Source organism: Quercus suber, unplaced genomic scaffold (genome assembly GCF_002906115.3).
Source record: "Quercus suber isolate HL8 unplaced genomic scaffold, Cork oak 2.0 scaffold_937, whole genome shotgun sequence".
Lineage (NCBI taxonomy): Eukaryota > Viridiplantae > Streptophyta > Magnoliopsida > Fagales > Fagaceae > Quercus > Quercus suber.
In genome coordinates this window covers 37,084-52,400 of record NW_027070360.1, presented here as the reverse complement: position 1 = coordinate 52,400, position 15,317 = coordinate 37,084, and the positions used below count along the sequence as shown (strand labels likewise).

General features: G+C 36.0%; 1 protein-coding gene and 1 pseudogene across 1 annotated transcript; both read left to right on the top strand.

Moving 5' to 3' along the window:
- Window positions 1-1,066: 1,066 nt before the first annotated feature.
- On the top strand, window positions 1,067-1,804 carry LOC136065359 (antimicrobial ginkbilobin-2-like protein; annotated as a pseudogene).
- An 11,749-nt stretch (window positions 1,805-13,553) lies between these two features.
- On the top strand, window positions 13,554-14,380 carry LOC136065357 (antimicrobial ginkbilobin-2-like protein). The gene has a single exon (XM_065768445.1). It carries the CDS (start codon window positions 13,571-13,573, stop codon window positions 14,297-14,299), a length of 729 nt encoding a protein of 242 aa, XP_065624517.1. The 5' UTR covers window positions 13,554-13,570; the 3' UTR covers window positions 14,300-14,380.
- Window positions 14,381-15,317: the final 937 nt, after the last annotated feature.

The following is a 15,317-nucleotide window of genomic DNA, read 5'->3' as shown; positions in this document are numbered from 1 at the left end:
CAAATTATTTTAAAATCTAACGACACATTAACTTTCTAGTGTATTAAGACTTTTTCAAACTTTGACTTTTACTATTATGGTGACTTTGTCAAGTTCAACTTTTTGTTGAAATAAAATAATACGAGGGTTGAGTGCACTTACATTTTATTTCATTTTTAATAACTTGATCAAAGTGCAATTCTAGGGAAAAGCTCTCATGGTGCATGAGACTTGCCTGTGAGAGGCAAATCTCATGCGCCTTACGCATGAGATATTTGCTCGTAGTTCTAGTTCTATTTTTTACTTTTGCAAATAAAGCAACCCACACTGGAAATTTCTTGTTCAACTTCAACAATGATAAAGAAGAAATAGTCAGTCCCTTTTAACATTTCCAATTAGTATGAAGCTGAGATTTACTATAAATAAGTGCTGCATGGTCCATACTTTAAACCAGTGGTGGAGGCAGGATTTTAGTCTTGAGGGGGCAAAATTAAAAGATGATATTAAAAGTGAAATTAATCTAAAAAATATTAATCAACAATAATAACAAAATAAATAAACAATTGTAAGCAAATATGAATATATTTCATATTATTAAAATAAATAAACAAAAATAACCAATTCATAGCTACTAATTATTTACAAACTGATGGATTAAGAATGTGATTAGTGTTACTTAAAAAATATAATGAATAAATGTTTGAAATGATTTTTTTGTTATTGGTGACATGCCAATTTGTAAGACATAAATTGTAAAATTTGTAATATCTCTAGCATCATTCAAAAATAAAATGCTGTGAAAAGTATCATAAATAGTAAAATGGTGTAAATATTGATATAGAATAAAAAATAAATAATAGTGAAATAGGTGCAAGTTGCAGTAGAACAAGACAAAAGCAATGGTTTGGTCACTTTCAAGTTTTCAACCAAGTCCTTTTTTTCTTTTTTTCCTCCATGTCAGTATATAACTACTTTAGACTACTATTACTAAAAAATTTGAGGAGTCAGGGGGGGCAGGTGCCCCCCATCGCCCCCCTCTGGCTCCGCCAGTGCTTTAAACCCATCATCCTCTCATTTCCTTCTGAAAATGTCTTCCTCGCAGTTCACCTTCTCAATCTACCTGCTAAACTTTGCTTTCTTTCTCCAAACCATTTTTGGAGTCAACCCCCCTCTCTACAATATTTGTTCAGGATCTGAGAACTTCACCACCAATGACCAATATGAATCAAACCTAAGAAAGCTTTTAGGTAATCTTAACTACCAAACCCCTCCTCTTGGTTTTGGTCTTGGTTCAGTAGGTTGGTACCCATACCAAACTTATGGGCTTGCTCTTTGTCGTGGAGACATTGCAGCCGCAGATTGCAAGGCGTGTGTTAATGAGGCTAGCAACGAAATTCACAAACGTTGCCCATATGGTAAAGGTGCAATTATATGGTACGATAATTGTCTTTTGAAGTACTCAAACAAGGACTTCTTGGGTCAAATTGATAATGAAAATTGGTTCTATTTGTTGAATGTGTAAAATGTGAGTGAGCCAACAATATTTAACCAAAAGACTAGGGAGTTATTGAGCCAACTAGCCAAGGATGCATCTTTCACTGTTAAAAAGTATGCAGTTGGAGAGCTAAACCTGGGATTGGGAGAATCAACCAAACTCTATGGCTTGGCTCAATGCACATGGGACCTTTCTACCATTGAATGTTTTCAATGTCTTGATGATGCAATCGATCAACTTCCTAGTTGTTGTGATGGGAAACAAGGAGGAAGAGTTGTTGGTGGGAGTTGCAACATAAGATATGAGATTTACCCATTTGTCAGTACTTAATTCGTTGTAGAGTGCTCTAGGTTTCGGGTGCCTTTTTCATGATCTCACTTTGGTGGGATACTCAAGAATAATGATCTATGATTCTTTAATTTTCTTTGAACCAATGTAATTATATTATCCCTTGCCAATAAAATTGATTTGTTTTGGTTTTCTTTATTTTTTCCGTCAAATAATTCAATAAGAATCTCTCGATTCAGGGGTATAGGTGTTGTTAGTTGAAGCTCCATTATGACACTCGCTGTCCAGGAGCACAAAAACTCCCAATTCACTCAAGGTGAGGTTCTCTACACGCTTGCACTAACCACAGGCTTTTACCTTTTCCTTTCCAAAGGTAAAATTTTTTATTTTTTTTTATTTTTTATTTTTTATGGTTGTATATATCCTTACTACAATTATTATAGCTTCCTTTTCGGGACCCTCGATGAAAAACATGAGACTTGAAGTCTGAATTGCCAACAAATATGAGTGGACAGTGGAGTTAAGTACATAGAACAGGCATGCATGGATCTCGGATGTCGGATGTTGGTCCTCTATTAAGCACGTAAGCAAGAATTATAATGGCTGGGTCACAAAGAAAGTATAGGAAGACAATGCATTGTTAGAACGAACGTATTACGACTTGAGTGGAGGAGCAGCAAGTACTAGAGCTGGATTTATTAGAGTCAGACTTATCAGTGCGCATGGAAGAGGCAATAGAAGGGTTAGCTGCCAACATAGTAAAGCCTTTTTTGGGCTTGCAAGCTCTGTAGACGAGTCTCACAAGCTAACTCATTAAGGACGAGTCTCACAAGCTCTATAGACTGCAGAGAGGCTCATAGACATCATGCAAAGCTATCAAGAATCGGTAGAGAGGGACTGATCTTGTTATACAGTGTACTTGGCTGGATAAGTGGGAGTCCCAAATTACATGAATGGCTCAATTTAACCATGAGTTCATATTCCTTGGAACCATGAGGAGCAAAATAGTGTTTGTCTAGCATATATTGTAACAACCTTGTAAGGTTGAATTTAATCAACCGTCTTATTGGCTTTATTCCGTGTCAATTTACTTGTAATTTAGCACTTAGTAACCTTGTATTTAGGTGTGATTCATGTAAAGGTAGTGTGTAAAGAGAGTGTGAAGAATTGCTCAACTTTGTGCCAAGAAGTAGGGACTTGCAGCTAGGACTTGCGACTTGCAAGCCGCCAATTGCTGTGCACGTGAGAAGCATGCGGGGAGGTGAAGGGTCGCGCCAGCTGTCGCACTACATGATAAAAGTCCCAGGCTGGCCAGGCCGTTATCTCGCAACTTGAACTCGCAACTTGGACAAGTTGCGAGGCCAAGCCGCCAACCAGCCCTGTTTGGGAAAAACTGACTCTTCATATTCCAAACACACACCACTATATATAGACCCTTATACCCACGAAATGTAGAGAACTTCTAGAGAGAATTTTTGAGAGAAACCCTAGAGAAAAACAAGATTGATTCATCTATAATCTTTACCTTAGAGACTCTACAAATTCCTCTACTCTCACCCTCTCTATTGTCATACCCTTGAGAGGCTCTTTGCTAAATCCTTATCTCACCACACTTACGTCTGTGAGAAGGTTTAATTTGGTACTTTGGGAAGCAGTTATGAAGGGACCAATCTACATTGGTTGATGCTATGGTTTAGTAGCGGAATCCGGTAAGCTAAAGAAGAAATAGGTTCGGTGCAACCTCGTTGGAGCAAGAAGCTTGGAGGGCTTAGGTACATTGGGTAGATTAGGCTTGGAGGGTCTTCTGCTGATCATGTATCCCAACTACATTCTTTAGTGGATTATTAACCACTTGGAGGGCGGCGGAGAGGTTTTACGCCGAGGGCTTCGGTTTCCTCTTCGATAACACATCACGTGTTGTCCTTGTGTTTGCATCTCTCTTCCTTTATCTTTGCCATTTATTTTCTATTGTGGATGTGATTATATTTGGCTTAGATTGTTTATCAATTCTGTATTTGATTTATATTCATATTCTGCACATTAATTATAATAAGTTTGAATTGATTTTTTGTAATTTGGGGTTTAAATGTTCAAGTGTGTTTTACACACATATTGAACATTCAAACCTAAGGAAAAACAATAATCATGTCTACGATTATATCCAAAAGGACTAGTCTAATTACAATTGAGGTTCTTTATAGTGGTTAATAAAGCTCAAATCAACCAAGGCAAAAAATAAAATAAAATAAAAATTCAACTTTCATAAAGTCAAAATCAATCCTACTAATCAACAGTTTCGAAAAATGGTTCAAACCATGGCTTCTGATTGCAAATCGGACTCAAGTCAAGCACAGTCAAGTCGAATTGGGTAACATGAACCGAAACTAATGTGGCACTTGGTTTTGGCGTGGCAATTTTCATGCCACATAAAATAATGTGGCAGGTAACATGGTAATGCTGATGTGGCAATAGGGCTAGAATGGTAGTGCTGCCATCGTAAATGTTGTTGATAGGTGATGTTGACTTGACCTTAGGGCTGACATGTCATTCTATGAATGTTACAAGTGTCAATGACACGTGCTTGATTGTTGGAGACACTGTGGCACGTGAGAAAATTGGGATGGCGTCTAAGATAGCTGGGATCACCATGATTCTTTCACTGATGGCGGTGGTGAATTGTATGGAGGCTCGGAGACAAAAATTTTGAGTGTGGCGACGATTTTGTAGTGATGATGGTGGTGAAGGAAAGATGGTAATGGTAGGCCTGAGAAAGCAAAGTTAGTAGAAAAATGCCAAGGAAGACAAAGACTATTCTTGAATAAAGAAATATCAAAGCTATATATATAGTAGAATTGTATGAATAGAAAAATGTCTCGTATGCCATGTTAGAATGGAGGAGAAATTCTAAGTGTATTGACTTCTGTGTAAAACGGTACAAGGACATTAGGGTTGTACAAGTAACAAGAATCTTGTATGATTAAATTACAATAAGATTGGGTCCCAGTTAGACTTTGAACTTGTAAGATTGAATTTAATCAACCATTCTGTTGGCTTTATTCCGTGCTAATTTTGCTTGTAATTCAGCATTTAAAAACCCTGTATTTATGTGGGAATCATGTAAGGGTAGTGTGTGAGAGAGTGTGAAGAATTGCTTAAGATTATGCAGTGAAGCAAGGACTCGCGACTAGAACTCGCGGGTGGCTCGCAACTGGCAAGTCTTCAGAAAATGCACACGAGTGAAACATGCAGAGAAGCTGAATCGTCATGCCAGTTGTTGTACTACAGGATAAAAAGTCCAGACTGGCCATTCAGTTAGCTCGCGGCTTGAACTCGCGACTCAGTCAAGTTGCCAGCTAGCTCTGTTTTGAAAAAATGACTCTTTGCATTCCAAACACCCACCACTATATATAGACCTTTATACCCACGAAATGTAGAGAGCTTCTAGAGAGAATTTTGAGAGAGCAACCCTGGAGAAAAACAAAATTGATTCATCCACAATCTTTACATAGAGACTTTTCAAATTTCTTTACTCTCACCCTCTCTATTGTTACATCCTTAAGAGGTTCTTACCCAAATCCTTTTCTCACCATACCCACATCTATGAAAAGGCTATTTGGTGCTTAGGAAACAGTTGAAAAGGGACCAACGGTTATTGGTTGATGCTATGGGCTATAGCGGAATCCGGTAAGCTAAAGAAGACAAAGGTTCAGCCCAACCTCGTTAGAGTAAGAAACTTGGAGGGCTTAGGTACACTAGGTAGATTAGGCTTGAAGGGTCTTCTACTGTTCATGTATCCCAACTTCATTCTTTAGTGGATTATTGACCACTTGGAGGGCAGTGGAGAGGTTTTACGCCGAGGGCTTCGATTTCCTCTTTGATAATACATCGTTGTGTTGTCTTTGTGTTGACATTTCTCTTCCCTTAATCTTTTCCATTTAATTTCTGCTGTGGATGTGATTTTAATTGGTTTAGATTGTTTATCAATTCTGCTATTAACTTATGTTCATGTTTCGCACATTTATTGTTTGATAATAAGTTTGAATTGGTAATTTGTAATTGAGGGTCTAAACGTTCATAGTATTTTACACGCTATTTGAACATTCAATTGGTATCAAAGCGGGTGCACTTGTTGTGGTTTAAATACCTAAGTGTGATCCTTGACCCCTTGTGTTTATTTGTCATGGATAGTGCTTTATATGCCTCTATGCATGTTTTGGATATTGATGAATGTAACATGCCATGTGTTTGTGAAAATGCCTCTATGAGTGATAATCCTCATAATTGTGATGCAATGTTACATGAATCTTTGGGTGTTCTTGATATTCCTAACATCAAACCCTTGAAAAAAAATGCTAAGACGTTTCAAAAGAATTTGAGCAAGTTATTTTGTGAAAATGATGATTTGATTGCTAAGCTCAATGAATTCAAGAAATTGGTTGAGAAATATAAGAATCTTGCTAAAAATTCTCTTGAAAAGCTGAAGGAGCTTGAGTGTTTGAATGTGGACTTGGATGCTAAACTTGTTTTATATAACAAACTTGTTGATGAGCTAAAATGTGAGAATGAACCTCTGAAAATGCATGCCAAGTGTTTGATTGCTGAACCTATTGCTAAAAAGGATGATAATTTATGTTGCAATCATGTTGTGGTACCCGATTTTGTGCCTAATGTGTGCTCTACCTCTAAGGGCAAATCGGTGTACATTCCTCCACACAAAAGAAATTAAAAGGTGGAGAGAAAGGCTATTAAGTCAAAACCTTTGTTTAGGTCTCAACCTAAGGCTTTGGATGGATTTAAGTTTGTTCCAACTTTCTACCATTGTGGTGTGATTGATCATATAAGACCCTAATGTCATAAGTTGAAGAGGGAACAAAACCATGTTGCTAGATCCCTTCCCAAAAAGTCTAGTGGACCTAAACACATTGTGTGTCATCACTGTGGTGCTTTTGGTCATCTAAGACCTCATTGCTCTAAGTTTCATGCTCTTAAAAGTATCAAAAGAAAAGAGAAACTTGAGCTTCTTAGAAGTTGTGCTAAAAAGGGTAAACCGAATTTGAGTGAAAATAGCATGTTGTTAAAGAAAGTGTTTAATGTTCTTAACTCCTTAACTATGTGCATCTCCGGTTCTCATTCTTCCAACCCTCGTCTCACTTCTCTTGAGACACTCATTCCAAACAATCGTTCCGTTTGGATGAGAAAGGGTTTCTATGGTTAAGCCTTTTGCTCTTTTGGTCTTTGATCTAATTCTTTCGATCTTTGTAGGATCCCTCATGCATTAGATGCTTCATTGTCATGCATTTGTGTATCTTGCATTTCTTTATATGCACTGTTTTGTATTGATCTTACTTTTATGTTTTAGTTTTGTGTGAGTAAAAAATCCAAAACCACATAAAAAGTGAAAAATTTAAAAAGTTTGATCGTATATGTTTGAGCACATATCACATGTGAGTTTTGCCTTATACCTTTGTACTAATGCTTTTGCGCATTTACGAGCTTAGCTTATTCTTTCTGCACTTATATCCTTATGGGAAAAATCTTGACATCTTTATGTGATTGTTGTAAATTGATCTTCAAGCTTGTCATGAATGGTCAGTCAATAGTCATGTTGGTTTTGATACATGTGTAGACTTGTGCTTATATATCTTCCCACTCTTTCATTTTTATTGCTTAAAGAGCTCAACAAATTTAAATCTCAAAATGAAAAGAGATAATGAGCTACAAAAGCCGTCGCATATACTAGTATTTGACTAGGAAAATGAGAAAGCAACTTTTATACATTTTTGGGCAATATACATTTTCATAAAAGTCTCTTTCTCATTTTTGGGCATTATACTACTATTCCACACTTGATACATACACACAACACACATGCCTAATGTTCATTGAATACTTTATTCATTTATTCGATTGTACTTGTTTAAATGTGATGTGTGTGTGCTCAACTATATATAGACAAATCCAAAAAGATTTTTGATCATTTTATATGTTTTTGGAAGTGATTTTTATCACTCTTTGTGTTCATGTTTAGTGCTTATTTTGTTTTTCATTGTTTAAACATGTTGTGCGTTGAAAAACAAGTGTCTGAGTTTTTTGCGACTCACCTCGCGACTCACTCGTGACTTGCTCGCTACTCACACGACTCACGAAAATTTTCGCGACTCATCTCACGACTCGACAGTCGCACAATGCAAGTCGTGAGTTCATCTAGAAGCTTTCACGACTCATCTCGTGACTCGCTCGTAACTCACTCGTGGCTCGTGAAAATATTTGCTACTCGCTCAGTCGCGAAACGCCCAGAAATAACTTTTTAAAGGGCTTTCCGTGGAAAACCTATTTTAAACCTCTCCCATCATCTTTTAAACCCCTCTTTCAATATTTTTACATCAAAACCCAATCAATTTGAATGGTTTTTCATTCCATTAACATCTCTAAGGTAATTTTAAACTCTTTTCATTTATTTGATTCCTTAGATTATGTTTTAGAGAGTTTTGTGATATTGGTTGGGATTTTCATCATAGGGGTTGGGAAAACTTTTTTTTTTTGGGTCAAATTTTTGTATGGGATTGGTTTCCTCTGATGATTTCTTTGGATGTTGGCCCCTTGTAGCAAAAGAACATGTATTAAGAGTGGATTTCATGATGTTTATGCATTGTTTTACATTGTTGTTCACAGTGTGCACGTTAGGTGTTTGATAAAATGTCTCTTAGGCATTTTCTCACTTGTTTAGACTCCGATGAGTACCAAATTTTGGGGTTTCTCATGTTTCCTCATTAAGAACATGTTTGTCTCATTGGTTGTGTATTTAACACACCTTGCTCCACATGTGCATTTTCCATGCATTGGTCATGCATTGCACATAGCCACCTCTTGCACACAGCCACCTCTTGCACACACCTTTGTTACCCTTGTCATGCATTGGTCTATACCTTTGTTGCCTCATCCAACCATATCATGTTTACCTTATGCTTTGTAACATTTTGTTCTGTTTTAGGTTTGAGCTTTATTTTCTTATTCATCTTACGCCCTTCATGCATCACTATCATTGTTTGTACTTTCATCTCTTGCCATCGTTTCTCCATGACCCTTTGTCTATTCTTGCAAAAAGGGGGAGAGTATACTCTAGAGTAGTAAACCAGAGAGTTTTGTCATTTCTATATAGCTCTTGTGCACATTTTTAGGGGGTATTTCTTGTGCACATTTGTAGGGAGAAAGATATTCCATAGAGGAGATACATATACCAAGGGGGAGAAGACATTATGTTAATAAGAAAACTTTGTTTTGGTATATGGTGTATGATCAAGTTGCTCACATGTTTCACATTATGTTTACTTAATCGCAATTTACTTATTACATTATACTTGTCCTTTTATGACTTGTTTTACCTTGAGTGTAACGTCCCAGTTAAATTAAAAAAAAAAAAAAAAAAAAAATTAAAGACCAGACTTTTATTTTGGGTTCCCATGTGCCAAGCCCCACCTAACCCCACTACCCACTCCCTCTTATCTCTTCTTTTGGCCGGCTCCCTATTTTCTTTCTTTCATTTTCTTTCTTTTCTCTTTATGAAACACCACACATTCACTTCCATACTCACCCGTCGGCCTCCACTCTAAACCACACCATCTCACCATCATTTTTCCGGCAAGATCACCGGAAAAATACTTTGGAACCCCAAAGAATCTTCATCATTTTGTTTAAGGTAAAAATTTCTCATCTTTTTGGTGGGTTTTGCACTTTTCTTGAGGTTATTTTTATCTAAGCTTTAATAATGATACCCATGTGATTTATGAGTATTGGAAGTGATATTTATGTGTTTTTATGTATGGGTTTTGTATTGGTGAAATTATTTGATGAATGGGTATATATTTTGTGTTATTGATGACTACTTAAGGGTTATGTATGGTGGAAAAATTTAGGAGTTTTTAGTTAAAACATGTGATGGTTGGTGAATTTAATATTTCCATTGCCATTGGGTTTCTTGGAGTTAGTTGATGTTCTAAATTTCTTATCTTGGAGGATATATTGATTTTGCTTTCATGGGTCTCTTAATGATGTAGTGTAAATTTTATGGAAGTTAGTCATAATGTTGGAGATGATGTTAAATGGGTTAACTCTATAAATTGGAGTTTATGCCTTGTGGCTAGATGCAATTTCAAGCTCTATACTTATTGTGATAGGTTTACTTGATATTGTTTAGGTTCTAACTAATCTCCATGGAGCTTGGAGAATTAGGATTTTGCGGTTGCGAGGTAAGTAGCTTTTTAATGGGACTTTGAAAAATAACATAAATGTTGTTTTTGGGTTAGACATGTTTTTGGAAATTACCTATGGAAACTATATTTTCCTAAAAACTATTGTGTCTTAACCTTAATATATATATATATATATATATATGTATGTATATGTATATATATGAAAATGCATCATATTTGGTATTGCATTTGGGAAAATGTATGAATTGTTGATATGGAAAAGTAAGCATCTTTTATTTAATCTTTGATAAGAAAATCATTGATTTTATGGTATATTGAAAAATTTAGAGATGCCTATCTTGTCTTGTATTATTTGGGAAATTGATAGAAAATCTCTTGACAAGAATGAAGTTGAAAACCTTATAAACTTGGTAGAAGTTAGATTATTTAAGGTTTTCTGAAACTACCTGGATATGAACTATGTGTCTCAAAGTAGTGTAACCTGTGAGTTTATGTTGTTTTAACACCATGCCATGTGTGATTTCCCGGTAATCACCCGATTTGGTTTTCGTGGTCTTTGTGACAACGGATTCAAGTTTAGGTCAATGCCCTTCCACTTTGGATAACGTGTTCTTCCCTACTGTCCATGGGGGAAAGAGGATTCCTTGATTGTATGTGGGTGAGGCTGCTGCCCATGGGGCCAAGGGACCACATGCAAAAGAGGTCCTATTTGACGCGCTCTCTCTACTGCCCATGGGGAGAGAGAAAAACCTTGAGGGCATGGATGAGGCTACTGTCTATGGGGCCAAGAGTTTGCATACCAGAGAGGACAATTCATGCCAGTTGTGAATAGGTGGATCCCCTGACCGGTCTATGTGGTAGTGTAGTATATTTGAGATAAATTACCATATCTTAGAAATTATGGCTTTGGAATTATACTATTATTGCTCACAAATTATAGCATATGGGTTCAAGATATTTACTTTGAGGAATTTATATTTCATTATTAAATCATTCTTGTCATATTACTATTATTATAGTAGATGAAAACTCTCATTAAATATGCTACTTACTGGGCTCTGTCTTATCCCATTATTTTATAACCTTTTCAGAGTAGGCAACAGTCTTTTGACAACTTTTTGGTGGCTAATAGTAGTTAGACTAACTACTGATAGAGGCTGAACTTTTGTAATGGGTATATTAGATGGTGTAAATCTTAGAATAGACTTGACTCATTCTTTTGTATATTAAAGTGGTTGTGATGTTATTTCCACTGATGGGACAAGCTGTGATATGTAATTAATTATTCAGATCTCTATTCTTTTGTGGCCAATGATCTTTGTAATTATTGTTTAGATCTCTGACTTACTTTGAGAGTATATTCAATTAAATTATTATGATAATTCTTAATGTTGGTTTTTGATATGATTTATGTGGATTGGATTATCAAAAAAAGAAAATCTACATGTTCTTTGAGATGTCTTTTTCATGCCTTGGACCCTTTGTGGTTTGGGGTATGACATTGAGGGTTTAATGTGTTTTGTGCAAGTGTTTCAGGTTACAAGTATATATATTCCAAGTGCATCATAGCTTCTCATCATTTTAAAGAGGAGAAACTTTAAGCACTTTTAGTTTATTTAAAATACTTTATAGTTTGTACCTGTTACTTTTGTAGGCTTTTAAGGTTTTTGTACCTATGTTTTGTAACTTAAGTACTTGATGTTAAATGTCATGCATTTTTTTTAATTTCATTACTCTTGTGCCCTTTGTTGGATTTTATATCCTTAATGCAATTACCTTGTGTTGTTGTATTGGTTGAGTGTTAAATATGCAAATGATACTTTGCAATTGAGCTTATTAGCTTGTATGTCTGGATATTCATTACATGTGTGAATGAGCATTGTGATCACTATTTATAGTGATTGTTCGTTTTTTGTCAAGTCATGGTTTATTACTTATTTCCATTTTGCTTGATCGCATTGTGCTTGCTCTATATGCATTACAAGTTTTCTGCATACAATGATCATATTGTGTTGTTGTGTTTTAGGAGATATTTGTTCTTATGGTTCAAGAGTTTCAGAGATTCTAGAGTTAGGTGTGAGTGAATTTTGTTCAACTATTCTCAACTCACACGTTAAGTCTAGAGTTTGTTGTAGGGTTTTGTCACGAAATAGCCAAAAGGGGAGATTGTAAGGTTGAATTTAATCAACCATTCTGTTGGTTTTATTCTATGCCAAATTTGCTTATAATTCAGCATTTAAAAATCCTGTATTTAGGTGAGAATCATTTAAGGGTAGTGTGTGAGAGAGTGAAGAATTACTCAAGATTGTGCAGTGAAGCAGGGACTTGCAACTGGAACTCACTGGTAGCTCGCGACTGGCAAGCCGCCAGAAGATGCATACAAGTGAAGCATGCAGAGAAGCTGAACTGTCATACCAGCTGTTGCACTACAAGACAAAAATTTCAGATTGACCATTCAGTTAGCTCGCGGCTTGAACTTGCAACTCAATCAAATCGCGAGGCCAAGTCGCTAGCCAGCTCTGTTTTGGAAAAATGACTCTTCGTATTCCAAACACCCGCCACTATATATAGATCTTTATACTCACGAAATGTAGAGAACTTCTAAAGAGAATTTTGAAAGAAAAATCCTAAAGAAAAACAAGATTGATTCATCTACAATCTTTACATAAAGACTCTTCAAATTCCTTTACTCTCACTCTCTCCATTGTTACATCCTTGAGAGGTTCTTACCCAAATCCTTTTCTCACCATACCTACATCTATGAAAAGGCTATTTGGTGCTTTGGAAAGCAGTTAGGAAAGGACCAATGGTTATTGATTGATGCTATGGGCTATAGCGGAATCCGATAAGCTAAAGAAGACCAAGGTTCGACGCAACTTCGTTGGAGTAAGAAGTTTGAAGGGCTTAGGTACACTGGGTAGATTAAGCTTGGAGGGTCTTATGCTGTTCATGTATCCTAACTTCATTCTTTAGTGGATTATTAACTGCTTAAAGGGAGGCAGAGAGGTTTTACGTCAAAGGTTTCGGTTTCCTCTTCGATAACACATTATTGTGTTGTCTTTGTATTTGCATATCTCTTCTCTTAATCTTTGTCATTTAATTTCTGTTGTGGATATGGTTTTAATTGGTTTATATTGTTTATCAATTTTGCTATTAGCTTATGTTCATGTTCCGCACATTTATTGTTTGATAATAAGCTTGAATTGGTAATTTGTAATTAAGGGTCTAAATGTTCATAGTGTTTTACACGCTATTTGAACATTTAGAACTAACAAGAACGCTTGCGAAATTTCTTTTTAATTATTGTGGCATTTTTCTCATCTTCCACATTACATTTCAATAAAATATTAGGGTTACCAATGTGATTTTTTCTATTTCATAAATAAGTTAGATTAAATAATTACAGATTTAGCTTTCCCAGTTTTGACTTTTTGCAAAGAATGCAGCCCAGTTTTGAAAATTTCTTGTCAATTTGACAAGTTATTTAGAAGAAAAAGTCAAACCTTTTAATGTTTTGGGCATAGATAGATTTACTATATATAACCGCTGCATTGTCCATAGCTTAAGCCCATCAACCTTCTCTCATTTCCTCTTGAAAATGTCTTCCTCACACTTTACTTTCTCCATCTACTTTCTAACCTTTGCTCTCTTTCTCCAAACCATTTTTGGAGCCAGCCCTCTCTTCCATTTCTGTTCAAACTCTGAGAACTTCACTACCAATGACCAATATGAATCAAACCTGAGAAAGCTCTTGGGTAATCTTAACTACCAAACCCCTCCCCTTGGTTTTGGTCTTGGTTCAGTGGGTTGGTATCAGTACCAAACTTATGGGATTGCTCTTTGTCGTGGAGACGTAGCAACCACAGATTGCAAGACGTGTGTAAATGAGGCCAGCAACGAAATTCACAGACTTTGCCCGTATGATAAAGGTGCGATTATATGGTACGATAATTGTCTTTTGAAGTACTCAAACAAGAATTTCTTAGGTCAAATTGATAATGAAAATTGGTTCTCCTTGTTGAATGTGCAAAATGTGAGTGATCCAACAATATTTAACCAAAAGACTAGGGAGCTGTTGAGCCAACTAGCTACAGAGGCGTCTGTCACCACAAAAAAGTATGCAGTTGGACACATAGAGCTAGGAGAATCAACCAATCTCTATGGCTTGGCTCAATGCACATGGGACCTTTCTCGCAATGATTGTTTTCAGTGTCTTGAGGATGCAATTGGCCAGCTTCCAAGTTGTTGTGATGGGAAAGAAGGAGGGAGAGTTGTTGGTGGGAGTTGCAACATAAGATATGAGATCTACCCATTTCTCAGTTCTTAATATTGGATTCAGGAGTTTGTTTATGATTCTTACTTTTAGAGGGAAATTAAGGAATAATTACTTGTAATTCTTTATTTTTCGTTGGACGAATGTAATTATAAAATTCATTTTCAATAAATTGAATTTATTTTTGCCATTTGATAAATGAAGTGATGATTCCATTTGTTAGTCACCCGATTTAGAGGGATAAGTAATATTGTTAGTTGAGCCTCCATTGTGTGATATACTTTCGAAGAGCACCGAAAATCCTATGTATTAATTGTTCATTGATCCTTCATTATGTGATATACTATCTAGGAGCACCAAAAATCCCAATCCACCTGGTTGCGATTTTCAACACAATTGCACCTGCTAAAATTGTTGGTGATTGAGTGATGAGCATAAGCATATAAGAGAGAGCAAACATGAAGATTTATGGGATTCAGCTTGATGCCTATATACATCCATAATAAAAGTCCTTGCATAGCTAGATATTTGATAGTAAGCTCTTGTTTAAAATGAATTCCATGTAGAATTTATATGCTAGAAATCCCAAGATTAATCTTCGGTTAATTATAGACTAACTCAATGTTAATTTGCTTTTTCTACAAGAAAATTGGCCTAAAATTGGATTGAACCACTTTGACCATAATATGTCTAACTGCACTAACCACATGCTTTTATATTTCCTTTCCCTTAATAATTTATTTTGACAATTGTTTCCTTCGCTACATTAACTACAGCTTCTTGTTGAGGTCCTCAATGAACAAGATGAAACTATAAAGTGTGACGCGCGAATGGGCGTTAGTGGAGCGGAGCACCAAGGTTCTTCAAAGCCAAGATTATCAACTAGTGGATTTTTTTTTTTCAAAGCCAATGTGTTCGCTACCTAGTTGTTTAGATCTGTTCTACATAGTCAAGGATCGCAACCTAAGCGTTTAGCTTTATTCCTTGTTCTTTGTTTTCTAAAGGAGGTCAATGTCGCTATTAGGTATGTTAGGTTCTAAAGATTTAGGAATTTATGTATTTAGAACTCTAA

Excerpts from the sequence above, each read along its gene's own strand:
- LOC136065357 (XM_065768445.1), top strand. The coding sequence starts at position 13,571 with ATGTCTTCCTCACACTTTACTTTCTCCATCTACTTTCTAACCTTTGCT.